The sequence below is a fragment of the Balaenoptera ricei genome, chromosome 14, assembly GCF_028023285.1.
Source record: "Balaenoptera ricei isolate mBalRic1 chromosome 14, mBalRic1.hap2, whole genome shotgun sequence".
Lineage (NCBI taxonomy): Eukaryota > Metazoa > Chordata > Mammalia > Artiodactyla > Balaenopteridae > Balaenoptera > Balaenoptera ricei.
In genome coordinates this window covers 15,582,953-15,599,804 of record NC_082652.1, presented here as the reverse complement: position 1 = coordinate 15,599,804, position 16,852 = coordinate 15,582,953, and the positions used below count along the sequence as shown (strand labels likewise).

General features: G+C 47.2%; 1 protein-coding gene across 3 annotated transcripts in view; it reads left to right on the top strand.

Annotated features, from left to right (window-relative positions):
- The window catches only part of RPH3A (rabphilin 3A), a 61,828-nt gene extending 46,749 nt beyond the window's left edge, over positions 1-15,079 (top strand). For all 3 annotated transcript variants that reach the window (XM_059894095.1, XM_059894096.1, XM_059894097.1), the window contains 7 exons: positions 1,358-1,467; positions 5,272-5,398; positions 7,457-7,513; positions 8,227-8,381; positions 11,594-11,675; positions 14,048-14,144; positions 14,949-15,079. In XM_059894095.1, coding sequence (XP_059750078.1) covers positions 1,358-1,467; positions 5,272-5,398; positions 7,457-7,513; positions 8,227-8,381; positions 11,594-11,675; positions 14,048-14,144; positions 14,949-15,079 — 759 coding nt within the window. The remainder of the gene's footprint in view (positions 1-1,357; positions 1,468-5,271; positions 5,399-7,456; positions 7,514-8,226; positions 8,382-11,593; positions 11,676-14,047; positions 14,145-14,948) is intronic.
- The last annotated feature ends 1,773 nt before the right edge of the window (positions 15,080-16,852 follow it).

The following is a 16,852-nucleotide window of genomic DNA, read 5'->3' as shown; positions in this document are numbered from 1 at the left end:
ATATGGCCTGGGCCTCTTGGCAAGCGGGGCACATGGGCTCTGGAAAGCACCCAAGGTTCCCAGCTCAGAGCCTAAAATAGCCCTCCCCAAACCCCCTCTTCCCTGATTGGCAAAGTTCTTACAAGGGGTAAGGGATGGGCCAGAGCCATTCTCCTTCAAGAGGCAGGGGCTCTGCTCATTTCTCTAACTCAGAAACCTGGGATCCAGGAGAGAAGCTGATACCCTGATTATGCCCTTGACCTGCTCAAGCACCTTCAGGGCTCCCCAGTGCTGACCATGGTCCACCTCCCCCACCCATCTTGTGCCCCAGCCAAACACCTCTCAACAGAAATGACTAACTCTTTCCAGATAACTTGAGAAAAGGTTCTATTATTAAGAGAAAATGTACCCCCATCCCTTCCACCTTTCCGGGAGGGACAGTGGGATTAATTCTCCTTTCTTTGGATTGACCAACTCAGAGCACATGGCTGGAAATGGAAGTGTGCCTTCTTGGGTTTTATTTTTTGCTTTGTTGTGTTAATTTGACATGGATGTCCTAAAAACAAGGCTGCCTATATACTTGGTTACATGACCTTAGAAAAATGCCTTTCAGAAATCTCTGCAAGTATCAAATGCCCCATAAGACAAAAAAGGACACACACACACCCACACACCCACACACCCACGCACGGACACATACACACTTTATCTCACTCTTTTTTTGTTTGGATCAAGGAAAGACAGTCCCACCTGGCCATGGCCAAACTGGTTGGCCACTACTCCTTCTAACTCCCCAGCGACCTTTGCTTCTCCTTGACCCACTCCTTTGCCCACTCCTAAATCCAAACCTGCTTTGCCAAAGAATCCAATCAGTCATTTACATGTTAGTATGAATTAGATTTCTCACCAGGCCACCAGGTGCATTTCTAACCTTCTCTCTTAGAGTAAAATGAAAAATTTTGTTCTCTCTAAGGAATTTCAGGCATGGAGGATGCTATCTGGGGAAACAGAGGGGACCATCCCAATATCCCCAGAAATTATTTCTTCACTGCCTAGGAATGGGAGACTCTCATTTCTGCCTCCCTGGCCTAGAAATAATACTTTTTCTCAAAGAAAAATATCTTTGCTTTCTAATCTTTATGAAGAGTTCAAAGAGTGGGCCCAGTGCCTGGAGGGAGGGCTGGCCCAGTATCCAGTGTTGGTGATGCACCCTAGAGGATGACCCCACTCCCTGAGAACATGCATTTGGGAGCAACAGAGCCCCTGGACACTCCTGAGGGAAGTGGACTCCTAAGTCACCCACCCATCGCAGATGAGCCCAAGGGATGGAGCTGCAGGGCTGGCTCCCCACTGAGACAGATGTCTGTCTGGGTTCTAGTCCAACAAGCTTCGTACGAAAACCCTGCGGAACACCCGAAATCCCATCTGGAATGAGACTCTGGTCTATCATGGCATCACGGATGAGGACATGCAGAGGAAGACCCTCAGGTGCCTGCCGGGAGGGCGGGCAGAGAGGGGCCTGAGGCTGGGCAGACTGAGGCATGCGTGGTTCCTGGGGGCAGCGCTTTAAAACATCTCAGAGTAGTTTTTTGTTTCTTTTTTTCTTCTAAAAAGCAATATATATTTCTGATAGACACTTTTGAAAATACAGATAAGTGAAACTGTTAACATCTTGGTGTCTGGACATTTGGGTTTAGCGTGTGTCTATATTTGTGTGTATGTGTTTGTGTGTGTGTGTGTGCGCGAAAGTTGTTTTTTTTTTTAATAAAGTTGAGTGTTTTTAAAAGTTTATAAAAATGGGCCATCCTATTAAGTAATCAACCAGTTTCACTTAATATACTGACGCCACTTCATATTCTTCTACAGTGTATTAAAGTGCATTTTAAATTACATAAGTAATAAATGAGTACATTGTTCTTGTAAAGAATTACTGAGAAAACAAAGCTGCTTTCAAATGTTAGTCCCCTCCCTCAGCCTGGGTTGCCTTTCTCCTTCTGTGAGTGTGTGTATATTCATATATACATACATACACTATATATATATATATATATATATACACACACACACACACACACTGTCGTTTACAATATAAGAAATATCATGTTGAATATATCTGGACCTTGCCTTTTTTCTTAACAATGTATCTTGGGGCTGTGGCCATGAGAAGACATTTAGATCTACCTAATTTTTAACTGCTTCAGAGTACTTCATAGCATGGGTTTATCACAGATTTTTTTAATGTTTTATTATTAAGTGTTATGAATATACAGAAAAATATAGAATATAATAAAAACAACTACCCATGAACCCAATACTCAGTCTTTCAAAAATCTTAATATTTGTTTTATTTGCTTCAGCTCTTTTTGTAAGGAATAAAGCACTACAGATGCAAATTGAAGCTCCTCTTGTATACTTCATCCCCCACCCCCTTCTCTTCTTTCCTCCCCAGGGCGAAACACTATCCTGAATTCTATGGGTATCATTTCCAAGCGTGTCCTATGCTTCAGCTACTTAATTATGTATCTATAAACAATATATGGTATTGTTGGCATCTCTTAAAATTTTATGTAACTGTTCACCACTTTATCCAGTTCCCTGTGGACAGACATTTAGATAGCTTCTACCTTTTCTCTATTACAAACAAATTTGCAGTGAGCATTCTTCATGCTTCCTTGTGTTCATATGAGTATTTCCTTAGGACAGAAACCAAGGAGGAATATCTGCTGGATCACAGAATATGGGGTGTGGGTCTTTTTAATTTTGCAAGGCATACAAACTGGTTTGCAAATGGGCTGTTCCAAGTACATTCCTATCAGCTACAATATTATTTTAAGGAAACATAAACATTTTTATTGCAGTGTAATAACATCCATTTAGAAAAGTGCACACAGAAAAAGTGTACAGATTGATGAATTTTCACCAAGTGAACACACTGGGTTAAGAGAACAGAACATTCCCAGACCACAGAAGCACTCCCCTTGTGCCCCCTTCCAGTGAGGACCTTTTCCCCCAGGGGATTCACTACCCTAACTGCTAACAGGAAAAATTAATTTAGTCTAGTTCTGTACTTTATACAAATGAAATCATACCACATAATTCCTGTATGTCTGTCTTCTTTCAGTTAATAGTATATTTGTGATACTCATCCAAGTTGTTGTGGGTACTTGTAGGTTGTTCTTTCTCATTGCTATTTAGTATTCCATTGTGTGAATATAACACGATGTTATTTATTCATTCTACCGTTAATTGGCATTTGGTTGGTTTTCTGTTTGGGGCTATTACAAATAGTGCTGCTGGGAACATTCTAGTAGCTATTTCTTGCATACATTTCTGTTGTATATACACCTGGGAGTGTAATGGCTGAGCCATGGTGTATGTATATGTTTAGCTTTAGTAGAAACTGCCAGTTTTCCATAGTGATTGCACCAATTTACACTCCTACCGGCAATGGGAGTTCTGGGAGTTCCAGTTGCTTCACATCCTCATCAACACTTTTCCATTTTGGCCACTCTGGCGGCTGTGTAATGGTGTCGCATTGTGGTTTTGCACTTCCCTGATGAGCAATTACAACATTATTTTCAACGCGTACTGTTACATTTTTAGGGTTACTTCATAATTTTCTTAAGAAGTTCCCCCATTATAGAATACTTATGTTATTTCTGCTTTTTCACAACTATAAACAAAACTGTGGTAAAGATCTTTGTAGTTACGTATTTTTTCACTTACGTCTTCAAGGTAAATTCCTAGAAGTGGCATTACTAGGTCAAAAATGGTGATTATTCGTGAGTCTTTGGAGACATTGTCCTGCAGAAAGGATGGTGGTGTTTACACCCCCACCGGCTAAATGGAGACAATTTCTCTCTCCAGTTGTGTACAGTGTGGGGCTCAGCAGGAGGGTGTTCTGACCCTTCAGAACTTTGAACCTTGTTCAACAAATGTTAATGGCCAAGAAGCAAGGTGCTGTTAGTTCCTATCTGTCCCCCATGGGGGGAAAAGTCCTTTCTTCCTCTTAGTATATGTCAGGATGAATTATCATGCCTCGATTGGTCCTTTTGGCCTCCTGAGGGACCTTTCTCATGACCTGCCCTTTTTTGTGCCTCTGGTCTACTCAATGCTGTGCAAAGTAGATAGCAAAAGACAATATAGTGTTCTGGAAATCAGGAGCTTCAAATTCTGGTTCTGCCCCTTACTGGGGAAAAATTATTCAACCTTTCTGGGCCCCAGTCTCCTCTCCAAAGTGGGAAACTCAGAGGTCTGGGGGGAGAAAGAATTAAATGAGAAGAGTCAGCTAAGTTCCTAGCCTAACTTTGCAACAGATGATGCTGAAATGACCGTAAAGTAGATGTAAAGGGGGCTGAACTTCATTAATCATCAGGGAAATGTATTGGGTTGGCCAAAAAGTTCGTTTGGGTTTTTTCCACAACATCTTGTGGAATACTAATAAATTAATACTACAAGGAGATACTATGGCCCACTCAGAAAGGCTAAAATTAAAGACCGACAAAATCGAAGCTAGAATGAAGAGCAACCAGAACCTGCCTAAACTGCTGGTGGGAGTGTAATTGGTGGAATCACTTTGGAAAACTGTTTAGAAGTTTCTACTGAGGTTAAACTTGTGTGTAGTCCATGGCTCAGCAATTCTGCTCCTACCTAACAGAAATATGTATCTGTGCATATAGAAAAGACATGAACATGAATGTTCCATTGCAGCTTTATTCGTAACAGCTAGAAATGGCTCAAAACCAAATGCCCATAAGTAGCAAAATTATTACAACATATTTACACAATAGAATACTATACAACCAAAAAAGGGACAGATAACTATTGACATGGGTGAATCTCACAGACATAATGTTGAACAAAAGAAACCAAATGTAAAAGGGTCTATACATCTGATTTAAATGTAGGTCAAAAACAAGACACTGAATCTTGCCAAGAGAACAAGATAGTGATTATCTTTGAGGGAGGTAGTGACTAGGAGGGATCATGAGGGTCTTCTGGGAGCTGGAGTGTTCTATATCTTGATCCATCTGAGTGGTAGTTGCATGGGTGTATGCAAATTCAAAAATCCTACAAGCTAGAAATTTAAGATTTGTGCATGTTATTGCTTGTTAAGTATACTGTGATCAAGAAGAAATTAAAAGTACCTGGCCTAGTGCTCAATAAATAGGAAGTTGTATTATTCCTGTGCACATTACACATCCCTTGCCAGCATCAATCAGAGCTCTTGGTACATAGTAGGAGCTCAATATATGCTCTTCTTTCTTTCTCCATCCTTTATGTCAATCGCAGGATCTCTGTCTGTGATGAGGACAAATTCGGCCATAACGAGTTTATCGGTGAGACCAGATTCTCGCTCAAAAAATTGAAGCCCAACCAGAGGAAGAACTTCAATATCTGTCTGGAGCGGGTGATCCCAGTGAGTGCCTTTGTCCCAAGGGTTCAATGGGGAAGAAGAGTTGGAGGAGTGGATGCTGCCTTCTTCTGGGCCTGTAAAGGATGTGATAGATCTGTAGGGTGCCAGACAGGAGAGGGGCTGTGGCAGCTGTTGGAGGGAGGGTGAAGATTTCAGGTCAGAACATGGGGGGTTGCATCCTGGCCATGCCTTCTACCAACCCTGTGTTAGCATCACTTCTGAAGGTCAGAGTGGTTTGGCAGTGTGGCCTGCCTGGGTTCAAAGCCAGCTCTGCCATTTCCCTGCTCCCTGGCCTTCACCAAGGGTCTGAACTATTCTGGGCCTCAGTTTTTCTTGTCTCTAAAATGGGTGTTACAACAGCACCTGCCTCATAGGAGGCAGAACCTAGTACCTAATAAGCACTCATAAGTTAACTGTTGTTATTATAGTAAATAATACTTCCTTACCCACTGGTCGGTCAAGAAGTCATAAAGAATCATAGAGAGACACAGGAGGCAGGATACCATAGCGCTTAAGAGCATGGGCTCTGGAGCCAGACTGAGTTTGAGTCCCAGTTTCTGCCACTTATAGTATAACTTGAGTCAAATGACTTAACCTCTCTGTGCCTCAGTTTTCTTGTCTGTAAAATGGGGTAATATAGTACCAACCTCATAGGGTCTTTTAAGGATTAATGTAAAAGTACATGTAAAGCATTAAAACTGTTATTGTTAGATGTGATACTCACCTTTTGAGAAAGAACAAGAACCAAATTGAGGTTGTCCAATTGGGCTACACCTCAGAATCAACTAGAGATTTTAAAACCAGAACTTTACAAAATAGATTCTGTGGGGGATCTCCCTGGATATTCTGACTTAGCAAGATAGAGTGAGACCTAGCAATCTGTATTTTTAGACATAATCCAACCTACCCTTTTTTATGTCTGAGCCACCTGGGGCCCAAAAAGAGGAGCGAGTTGCCAAGGTCATACCGCAAGTCAGTGACTGTGTTCTCAGGCACCAGCCAGAGCCCAGCTTTCTTGCAATGCCCATCGTGCCTGCTCCCCCTGGGCAGTGGGCCAGCACCCCATTGGGAAGCCATGGGGGGTGGGAGGGGGGCTCCTGCAGCATCCTCCCGCCAGATGCCAGCCTGGGGATGGACTGTCTGTGTGCTGCACCGTATTTTATAGCACAGACAAAGGAACAAGACACAAGAGGGAAAATTGCAAGGAAGAATTTACACGGAATGCCAGGCTCCCAATAAATCATTAGACGTGCCTAGGAATGAAGCCTTTCCTCTGGGTCTTTGCCTGGTAACAGTTGGCTCTTCAGGCTTCGTCATCCTTCCGTCACTCAGTGAGTCCAGTTGGTCAGCACAGGGGCCAGGACCCCGTCTGAGTCTTCAGCTCCTGGGTCTGCCATCTCGCTGTGATGGACGCAGCCAGCCTCAGAGGCACAGACGTGGCAGGACAGGCCCGCACTGGCCCCAAAACCCTGCTGATCATCTCCTTTGCTCTTAAACCTCCCACCACCAACTCCCCTCTTATGCCCCACTAAGGACAGGGACCTCATAAGCTCTGACCCCTCGCCTCTGGACATCAGTTTTCCTCATTTCTAAAGTGAAGAGGTTGGATTTAACCAGTGCTCTTCACATTGTGTTCCCCAGAGCCTTAGAAGCCTGCAAAAGGGCCTTAGGAGACATGGGGGAAGAAGCACCTGGTGGCCCCTGTGCCACTTCAACCAGAGCAGGCAAAATCTTATCTGTTTTGTGCATGGCTACTTTGCCACTTATTGGTTGTGGCAAGTGGTTTAACCACTCTGACCCTCAGTGTCATCATCTGTAAAATGGGGATAGTAATACAACCTACATCAATAGGCTGTTGTGCATTAACATGGTCTCTCAAATGGTTAGCGTTATATACATTTTAGCTGAATGGGGGAAAGCTGGAGGGCCACAGAAGCTTGGAGAACCCATCCTCATGGCTCTGGATGCCAGTGGAGGGGAGAAGGGGTTTCTGGTCTTTCTTGTGTAGGGAGATGAGCCCCATTGACAATGTTATTTTTCCTTTCTGTCTCCTTCCTCAAGATGAAGCGTGCTGGAACCACCGGGTCAGCCCGAGGCATGGCCCTTTATGAGGAGGAGGTGAGCGCTGAGTGGGTATTGAAGCCACAGTCAGGGTCTGGCATCTCCCTTTTCTCTCCCTCCCTGGCCCCTTTCCCACTCTTTTACTCCAAACCACCTGCCTGTTGGTTCACCATGAGAGGTGCCCTTGCCCAGGGCATTAGAACATGAGACCAGGAGCATGCTTTTCACACCTGGAGCCCCCAAGGTGGGGGAAGCCCCATCCTCTCACACCTGAGAGACACCCTCGAATTCCTTGACCTTGTTAGCAGAAGCTCTGCTGGCAATTCTGCTGCACTAGAGCAATGCCACGCTCCCTCCATGGGGATGTAGGGCAGGTTCTTTGAGCTGTGTGTCTGGCAGAGGCTGGAGTTTGGCTTCACAACCATGCCCTCGGCCCCAAGGACTGTACTTTTGAGAAAACTGAATGGGTGGGGGGAGTCTGAGCTGAGTCACGTTGGAATCAGGGTCAAGCTCAGCCTATGATCAGAGTCAGGGTCAGTCCGTGTCTAAGTCAGAGTAAAGCCATTGGCCCCCATGTACCTAGGACTGGGCCCCTTGGCTTTCATCATTTGCTCCTCCCTGGAGTCTGGGGTGTCTGCTGTCTGTAGTGCTGATTGCACTAGCACTGGCCCAGCTCCTCCTACTTTCCACAGACTCTTTTTAATGATCACCATCCACGTTGCCCGGACCCCTTCCCTCCTAGGCCCACACACCCTCTTCTCCTCCTGCAGCAGGTGGAGCGTATTGGTGACACAGAGGAACGCGGCAAGATCCTGGTGTCCCTCATGTACAGCACACAGCAGGGAGGCCTCATTGTGGGCATCATACGCTGCGTGCACCTGGCGGCCATGGATGCCAATGGCTACTCAGATCCATTCGTCAAGCTGTGAGTCAATGTCTGGGGACTATAGATGAGCCCCAGAGGGGGGTCCTAGATCCTTGCAAAGAGAGGACCAGAGAACTTCCCCAAGATCATTGTACATTGAGGCCCAGAGAGGGCAAGGAACCTGCCCAAGGTCACACAGTGAGACAGATGCCCAGAACTGGTGAGTGTGAGTCTGGAGTCTCAGTCAGCCTGGTATGTCACCCACCCATATGAGAAGTTCTGTGGCTCTTCTCCTGTGGGAGAGGGGTGGTCGGCAAGGTTACAGTAATCCCATTTGTAGCCCCTGGGAATCAGCAACACACCCCTCCAGAGTCCAGAGCCCCACCACCAAAGAAGCAACCTGACTTTTTCTGGATTCAGTCTGGAAATGCTCAAAGAAAAGACCTTAGGCTTTGGGGTTATTCCAGTTATCTCAGTCATGGGGAATAAGAGAGACTTCGTGTTCTGGGTCCTCTGAGAAGATGCCAAGAGGGGATTAAACAGAGGAGAAATGCCTGTGTGAGGGAAAGTAGGGGGAGAGTCAGGGGAAATGGGACAGCAGTTAGACGGCCATTCGAGTCTGACCCTAAGTGAGGGGACGAGGGAGGGAGGGATGGGTGGAAGCATCCCAGATGCAAGTTCAGCAAAGCCATCAGGAAGTCCTCAAGCCAAAATTGGCCATCACATGAGGCCCATGTCTCCTAGGAGTAGGCCTGCCGTAGGTATCCCTGCCATGTTCGGTAGTCAGCTGGGAGTGTGGCTTGGCACAAACATGGCATGGATTTCCAAGCGCGGCAGCTGGGGCCTTGGTCATTTATGTTCCCTGTAGTTGGAGGTCCTCCAGGCACATTCTCCAAGCCGCCATTGAATCAGACATGGGATGCACCTCCCATCTCTGCCAGCTACCAGCTGTGTAACTATAAGCAAGTTATTTGATGTCTCTGAGCCTCGGATTCTTCATTGGTAAAGTGGAGAAAACAAGTCCACCTTTTTCCAAGAGTGCCCATAAGGCTCAAATGAGATATCATATAAAAGGAATAAAATTACGCCTGGTACAGAAACATTTAGCTACTCTGAATAGAATTCTGCCTTGCTTGTGGCAGTAAAATGTGTGTTTATGTGGTGGTTGAGAGCCTGAGCTCTGGATCCAGACTGCCCGGGTTTGAATCCCAGATCCAATAGTCTTCAATATTCTCCAGCTGTGTGACCTTGGGCTCATGCCTTAACATCTCTGGGCCTCAATGTCCTCATCTATGAAATGGGAAGAGTAATATTGGTCATTTGGTCCTGTCCTCCAAGAAGCAGACACCAAGACTAGATGAGATGCTAAGAGATTTGCTGGGGAAAGCGCCTGGGAAGGAAAATTGAGAGAGAGCTGGAGGAGGACCATAGAGACAACAGGCCTGGTGCACATCTGCTTCCTGAGGGGTAGTGGGGGGATGGTTGGGCAGGAAGAATCTTAGACTGCAGTGCAGTTCTGTGTAAGTTTCAACCACTGTGGTGGGGAATCCTTGAGCGCAGTCGCCCATTAGAGGAGCCCCGCATCTCCCAGAAATGGGGCTGCCTACTGTCGCTGCTGGCTCAGGTACTGGCTGAGAGCAGCCTGTGGGGAGCATGGCCACATGAAAACACAGTGGTGAATTCAGAGCCCAGCAGCTTGTCAGTCTCCCCCTGCAGTTGGAGATCTGAGAGATGCATTTTCATGGAGTTGGTGCTCAATAAATACCTGCCATTATGGTTATAAATAATTACTATCACTATCTTACTCATGGCAAAGAGTGTTTATTAATGATCTCTCCAACCTGGGAGACACTCCTTCCCCCATCCCCACTGCCTCTGACAATAGAAATCAATGCTTCCGTTAAGGTCATGGCTACAAATGAGGCCACAGTGAACTTTGCTCCAGATTTTCTTTGAAAGAGGATTTTAGTTAACAAAAGAACACACATGTCTGGAATGCGTTTGATTTCTAGGAGTAATTTGGTGTAATTTTCTAATTTTCCCATATGGTCCAATAGAGAACATTAGCTCCTGGGCTCCTGTCCTGTACTCCATTGAATCCCAGACACATGCAAATTGTTTTTCTTAAATAACTCTCCCCACCACCCCTTCTCCCATCTACCCAACCCTCCAGAAGAAGTAGAGTTGCAGTGGTCACCAGTGAATCGCTGCCCTGGTGGGCATTGTAAAAAAGAAAACAGGAGATCGTTAATCAATTTAAGATCCAATAAAGTTTTTTAAAGTCAGAATTGCCCTTTATTTTTGTTCAGCATCTGGTACCTTTCAAATCCCCTTTTGTATCTCTTCTTTCAGATTATCCTCAAAAGCAGTTCTGTGAGTGAGAAAGAAAAGTTTGCCTTCTTTACAGATTGGGACGCTGAGGCATACCAAAGTTACACTCATGTTGAGAGTTGCACAGCTAGTGACAGCTTGCATCAGAATCCAATTGTCCTAACTCTTAAGAGTTTTTAGCCCATTTTATTTATTCGCCCAGAAAATATTGATTGAGCACCTACTACGTGTCATGCATTGTGTCTACACTGGGGAAGAGCCTTCTAGGCAGAAGAAATAGTCTGTGCAAAGGCCCTGGGATGGAAAGGAGAGTGAATGGGGTGTGGGGTGAAGCAAGTGGCACAAGATCAGGCTGGACAGGAGCAGGGACCCAACCACGCAGAGCCTTAAGGCCACATTAAGGATACTGAACTTCACCCTGAGGTCAAAGGAGAGCCATGGAATAGTTTTGAACAGGAGACTGATTGTAATCAGATTTGCATCTTGTCCCTTTTGTGCATACACTCATCGTCTCCCCAGGACCTGGGGGCAGCTTAAGAGATAATCAGTAGTGAAGCCCCAGGCACTGTCATCCAGGTTCTCAATGATCCATTGGGAGAAAGTCCTAGCTAAGAGCACAGACTCCAGAGGCAACAGCTGGGTTGAGTCCCCAGCTGTGTGACCAGAGGCACATGTCTCAACTTCTCTGAATGCTCAGTTTCCTTATATGTAAATGGGTGGTTGTACCATCTACGGTTTGTTGAGGGTTAAATATGCATAAGGTGCTTAGGTAATGCCTGGCACCAAGTAGATGCTCTGATGCACATTGGTCATTATTAATGTTGATTCACTTTCTGATCTGTTCATTATTCTCCTGACACTGGGAGGACCTTTGGGGTCATCAAGAGGCTGTTCTTATTCATTAAACTTCATCCATAATGGCCTCTCATGTCTCCTCTCAGCTGGCTGAAACCAGATATGGGAAAGAAAGCCAAACATAAGACTCAAATTAAGAAGAAAACCTTGAATCCTGAATTTAATGAGGTAAGGCTGCCCCATTTTCTGCCATGCTCTGGGATAGTTCCTATATGTGAGGGAGGAACAAATTCCCTGCTAGAAAGTTGTAAAGCACACACAAAAAAAAAAAATTCTTACATAGATCAGCTTGAATTATCTAAAAGAAGAAGGAATGAGTTCCTCATCATTGGACAGAATCAAGCCTAAAACAAAAGCCTATAGATTGGGAATGTCATAGGGAAGACACTGTATTTGGAGAGAGAATGAATTAAATCATCTCCAATGTCTTTACCAACTCTAATAGTATATAATACTGATATTTGAGGAAATAAATAGCGGCAGTTGTCCCCTTTCACCCACCCAGTTGGCACTGCCCTCTCCCTCTCCCTCTGCTTCTCCCTCTCCCTCTGCTTCTCCCTCTCCCTCTGCCTCTCCCTCTCCCTCTGCCTCTCCCTCTCCCTCTGCCTCTCCCTCTGCCTCTCCCTCTCCCTCTGCCTCTCCCTCTCCCTCTGCCTCTCCCTCTCCCTCTCCCTCTGCCTCTCCCTCTGCCTCTCCCTCTGCCTCTCCCTCTCCCTCTGCCTCTGCCTCTCCCTCTCCCTCTCCCTCTGCCTCTGCCTCTCCCTCTCCCTCTCCCTCTCCCTCTGCCTCTCCCTCTCCCTCTCCCTCTGCCTCTGCCTCTCCCTCTCCCTCTCCCTCTCCCTCTGCCTCTCCCTCTCCCTCTGCCTCTCCCTCTCCCTCTCCTTCTGCCTCTCCCTCTGCCTCTGCCTCTGCCTCTCCCTCTCCCTCTGCCTCTCCCTCTCCCTCTCCCTCTGCCTCTCCCTCTCCCTCTGCTTCTCCCTCTCCCTCTGCCTCTCCCTCTCCCTCTGCCTCTCCCTCTCCCTCTGCTTCTCCCTCTCCCTCTGCCTCTCCCTCTGCCTCTCCCTCTCCCCCTCCCTCGCCCTCCCCCTCCCCCTGCCCCCACCTCCCCCTCCCCCTCCCCCTCTCCCTCTGCCTCTCCCTCTCCCTCTCCCTCTGCCTCTCCCTCTGCCTCTCCCTCTCCCTCTGCCTCTCCCTCTCCCTCTGCCTCTCCCTCTCCCTCTCCCTCTCCCTCTGCCTCTCCCTCTCCCTCTCCCTCTGCCTCTCCCTCTCCCTCTCCCTCTGCCTCTGCCTCTCCCTCTCCCTCTGCCTCTCCCTCTCCCTCTGCCTCTCCCTCTCCCTCTGCCTCTGCCTCTCCCTCTCCCTCTGCCTCTGCCTCTCCCTCTGCCTCTGCCTCTGCCTCTCCCTCTCCCTCTCCCTCTGCTTCTCCCTCTCCCTCTCCCTCTCCCTCTGCCTCTCCCTCTCCCCCTCCCCCTCCCTCTCCCCGTCCCTCTCCCTCCCCCTCCCTCTCCCCCTCCCCCTCCCCCTCTCCCTCTCCCTCTCCCTCTCCCCCTCCCCCTCCCTCTCCCTCTCTCTCAATCCTCAGGTCCGTCCAGTGCATCCAGTCCTGCTAAAGCCACTGTCTAGATACCCATTGAATGTGCTTATTCCTCTGTATTCACACTGTGACTTGTCAGTCATCTCAGTACTCAATTGTTGAGCACTAGGTTATGGTCCAGCCACACAGCTGTTAGACAAAGCCATAAAAGTGGTGATGCAGAAAAAAATTAAAAGTAAAAATAAAGTGGTGATGTAGAAAAAAAAAACTGCTAACATGCAAAGTTGGTTTTTACCATATGTTATAAAATGGAAAAAGGAAGCCACAGTACAGTATGTTCATATTATATTTCTATAATACAATATTCAAATATTTCATATGGTATAAAATTCAAATTAATATTCATATTAATTTTTCAAAACAGACACCAGTATGGTCACACATGGGGAATGTTGACAGTGGTCATTCTTGGGTAGATAGATAACAAGTTTCTGTTTTGGGTTTTTGTGGGCTTTTGTTTTTTTTTTGCTTCCTTGTTTGTTTTAAAGATGAACATGAATGAATTTTATGATTAGGCAGAAGAGTTACTGACAAAATCAGATTATCTGAAAACATAAGCACCTAACCCTCAACTACCTTTAATCTGTGAACAATGGAGCGGGAGGAAAACTGCTTCAGAAGCTATCAGAATGGAAGGACTGAGTTCATGGCTATCTGGCTTTAAGGAAACTTGACCAGGACCAGCCCTCTTAGAAACACCCCACCAGTCTTCCCAACTTCAAGCAGAGTCATTGAAAAGAGAATTATAGGGCCTGGGGGGCTTTGTTATACCAAATGTTGGTTGAGAGGGGATCATCAGGCCTGGGGTAAAGGCCCCTTTGATTCCAGATACCCAGCACAAGGTCCTCCCCTTGGTCCATGAACCCCTAGGACTCAGCCTCTTAGCTCCCGATGCTGAAGGCTCAGAGAACCCTGTCACTCACATGTCTTCCTCTGCTGCATCTAGGAATTTTTCTATGACATCAAACATAGTGACCTGGCGAAGAAGTCACTGGACATCTCAGTCTGGGACTATGACATTGGCAAGTCCAATGATTACATCGGTGAGTGCTCCCAGCTCCCGGGGAAAACCCTATCCTCTATCCTCCCAGGAGAGGAGAGCCTTACCCAGGGATGCACAGGGTTGAGGGCACTGCTTTACTTTGGTAATTTCATTGTCCAAACGCTAAGTTGGGACCCATGGTCCTCACTTGGGTCCAATTTGGGTTACAAAGCTGGGAAGATTGGATCATGATTGGTTATTTGCTGAACAAATCACCTCCAGCAGAATAATTAAATTACAGAAGAGTGGAGTGTGTGGCCTCTGCAGAAAATAAGGTGCAAAGGAAGTCTCCTTAATCTATTTGCAAGTCCAGAATGAAGGTTCTACTGTTCCCAGTCCCCCTCCAAATAATGAGGAAGAACAGTCATTACAGGTGGAGCAGGGAGGGAATTCCAGACAATGGATACAGCATGAGCAAAGGTGTGCAGGCAGGATTGAGCAGGGTGATGAAACTGACTCTTTGGAAATAGATGATGAGTACCAGAAGTAGTGAGAGAGAATTTCAGTGAGTGCAGTGGTGACTTAAAGAAGGTCTTAAAAAATAGACAATGAAGTTGTGACTTGATGCCACAGTAGGGAGCCATTGCAGGTTCTTGAGTAGGTAGTCTGTAGGCAGAGAAAGCCAGTAGTAGTAATAACATGATAACCACAACCTCCAGAGAGAATGGATCCCAAGTGGCTGGAGGGAGGTGGGTCACTGCTTGGTGGCAGTTTTTCCCCAACTAGACATTTGGGTCCAGAATGAGATTCCCGTGCATGCCTCCACTCTGACCGCCTGCCCCTATCTTCCCATCTTGTCCTCCAGGAGGCTGCCAGCTGGGGATCTCAGCCAAGGGAGAGCGCTTAAAACACTGGTACGAGTGTCTGAAAAACAAGGACAAGAAGATCGAACGCTGGCACCAGCTACAGAATGAGAACCACGTGTCAAGCGATTAGGATGGTGCCCAGGTCCCCACCTCCATGCCCCAGCCCATGCCCCGTCACCCCACAGCCTGTCCCAGCTGCCCATTGCACTCTGGTCTCTCTTCTCTACGCCTCCCCCAAGCCCATCACTCCTGGAGCCTGCCTTTGCAGTCTCCCCCGCACCTTGGACATTGCCACCAAAAACCCCCCCTCTCCTCAACGCTGCGATGCAGGCTCTGAGCGCAGCCCCTCTCTGATCCCTCCAGAATGGAGCCATAGGGATGGGGATGGGGAGATTTTCACAAGGAGGTTGTTAATTTAACAACCTCTCAGCCTGGGTAAATTACAGAGGCTCTTCATCATTTAGGACTGTTTTTAGACCCTCCTGGCCTTGGACACACGCACATAACACACACGCACACACACACGTGCACAACTTGTTTCCTATGTCGCATCCACCTATACCCTCAGTTGTCAGCAGAGCCAGACAAGGCTGTGAGGATAAGCATTTGGGCAGAAATAGAGCATCCCGGGTCCCTCCACCGCTTCACATCATACACCCCAATTGCCACAAAGCAGACCCCCATGTTTAAACTCCCCGGTGACTAGGAACACACCCTCCTGGCTCCAGGTGCATCAAGAAATGACCATGCAGAATACCCAAAGGAACTGGGTAGCCCCCCCTCTTTCAGGATGTCCCCTATTTGCTTCCTAGCAGAAACTAGCTCCCATTCTCTACCACCCACCTCGCCCCTTCTCCTCCTTCCCCTTCCCTTTGCCCAACGCCACGTTCACCTCTCCCTTCCTCACCCTCTCACCTCTTCTCTCTGCTCCCCCCTCTCGCCCCTTCTCCTTTCTCCCTCTCTGAGGGGGTAAAATAGCAAAAGCAAAAAAGTGTATCTTAACACAGCCTCACCTTCTCACCTCCTGTCACCAGCCTCACCAGCAAATGCTGAGAAGCTGGCAAAACCCTGAACTTCCATGGAGGTCTGCGCTTCTACAACCACCCACTTCCCCCCTTGGCAGAGCCGGGTGCCCTTGGGCCTTGGGCTGCTGCTGGCGCTGCCCTGGGTGCGTGGCAGCGTCCCGCAAGCTGTGCGGACGCCCCGTGGAGGGGCCTTCTCAGCCCCTGGCCTCCCCAGGTGGGCGCAGAAGGCGTGCGAACCAGAGGTCTGGGTTCCAGGGGGCCTCCCCAAAGCCCCTAGCCCTTCTCCTTCCTTTGCTCTTAGCGACATGAACAAATGACCCCCCCTGCCCCCCCCTCTCTCTCTGACTCTCTTGCATCCTGTCTCTCACTCAGAATCGCCTCTGGTCTCTCTGTCTCTCTATCTCTTGCACCCTCTTCATTGTGTCCGGAGAACAAAACACCATCATGGACATAAAACTTTAGAGAGTGACAGATCCTGACACCAAAGGCTTTTGTTCCATCATGAATTGTTCAGTCTTTCTTCCTAAAAATTAAAAAAAAAATTTTTTTTTTCAAAGGAGGTAAAGGCAACGAGGACAAACATTATAAGGTTCAGGGTCAGGTCATCTTCAGTGCCCTGTGAGAAAGGTTTGATTTTTCCCAATTTCCAGTAAGTCTTCCCCTATGAAAATTGCCCCCCCTCTTTCCAATACCCCACCATTATCTATAGAAGTAGCCAGAGGGACACTAAAACTCTCACTTTCTCCAAACACACATCTTTTAACTTTCCATTTCGGGGCCCTCCACCCCTAGCTCACTTGACAAGTCATTGGAAGTCATTGATTTCTTGCCTTGAATAACCGTTTTCTAGACACCAGGTATTTCGCCTTCTCCACGAT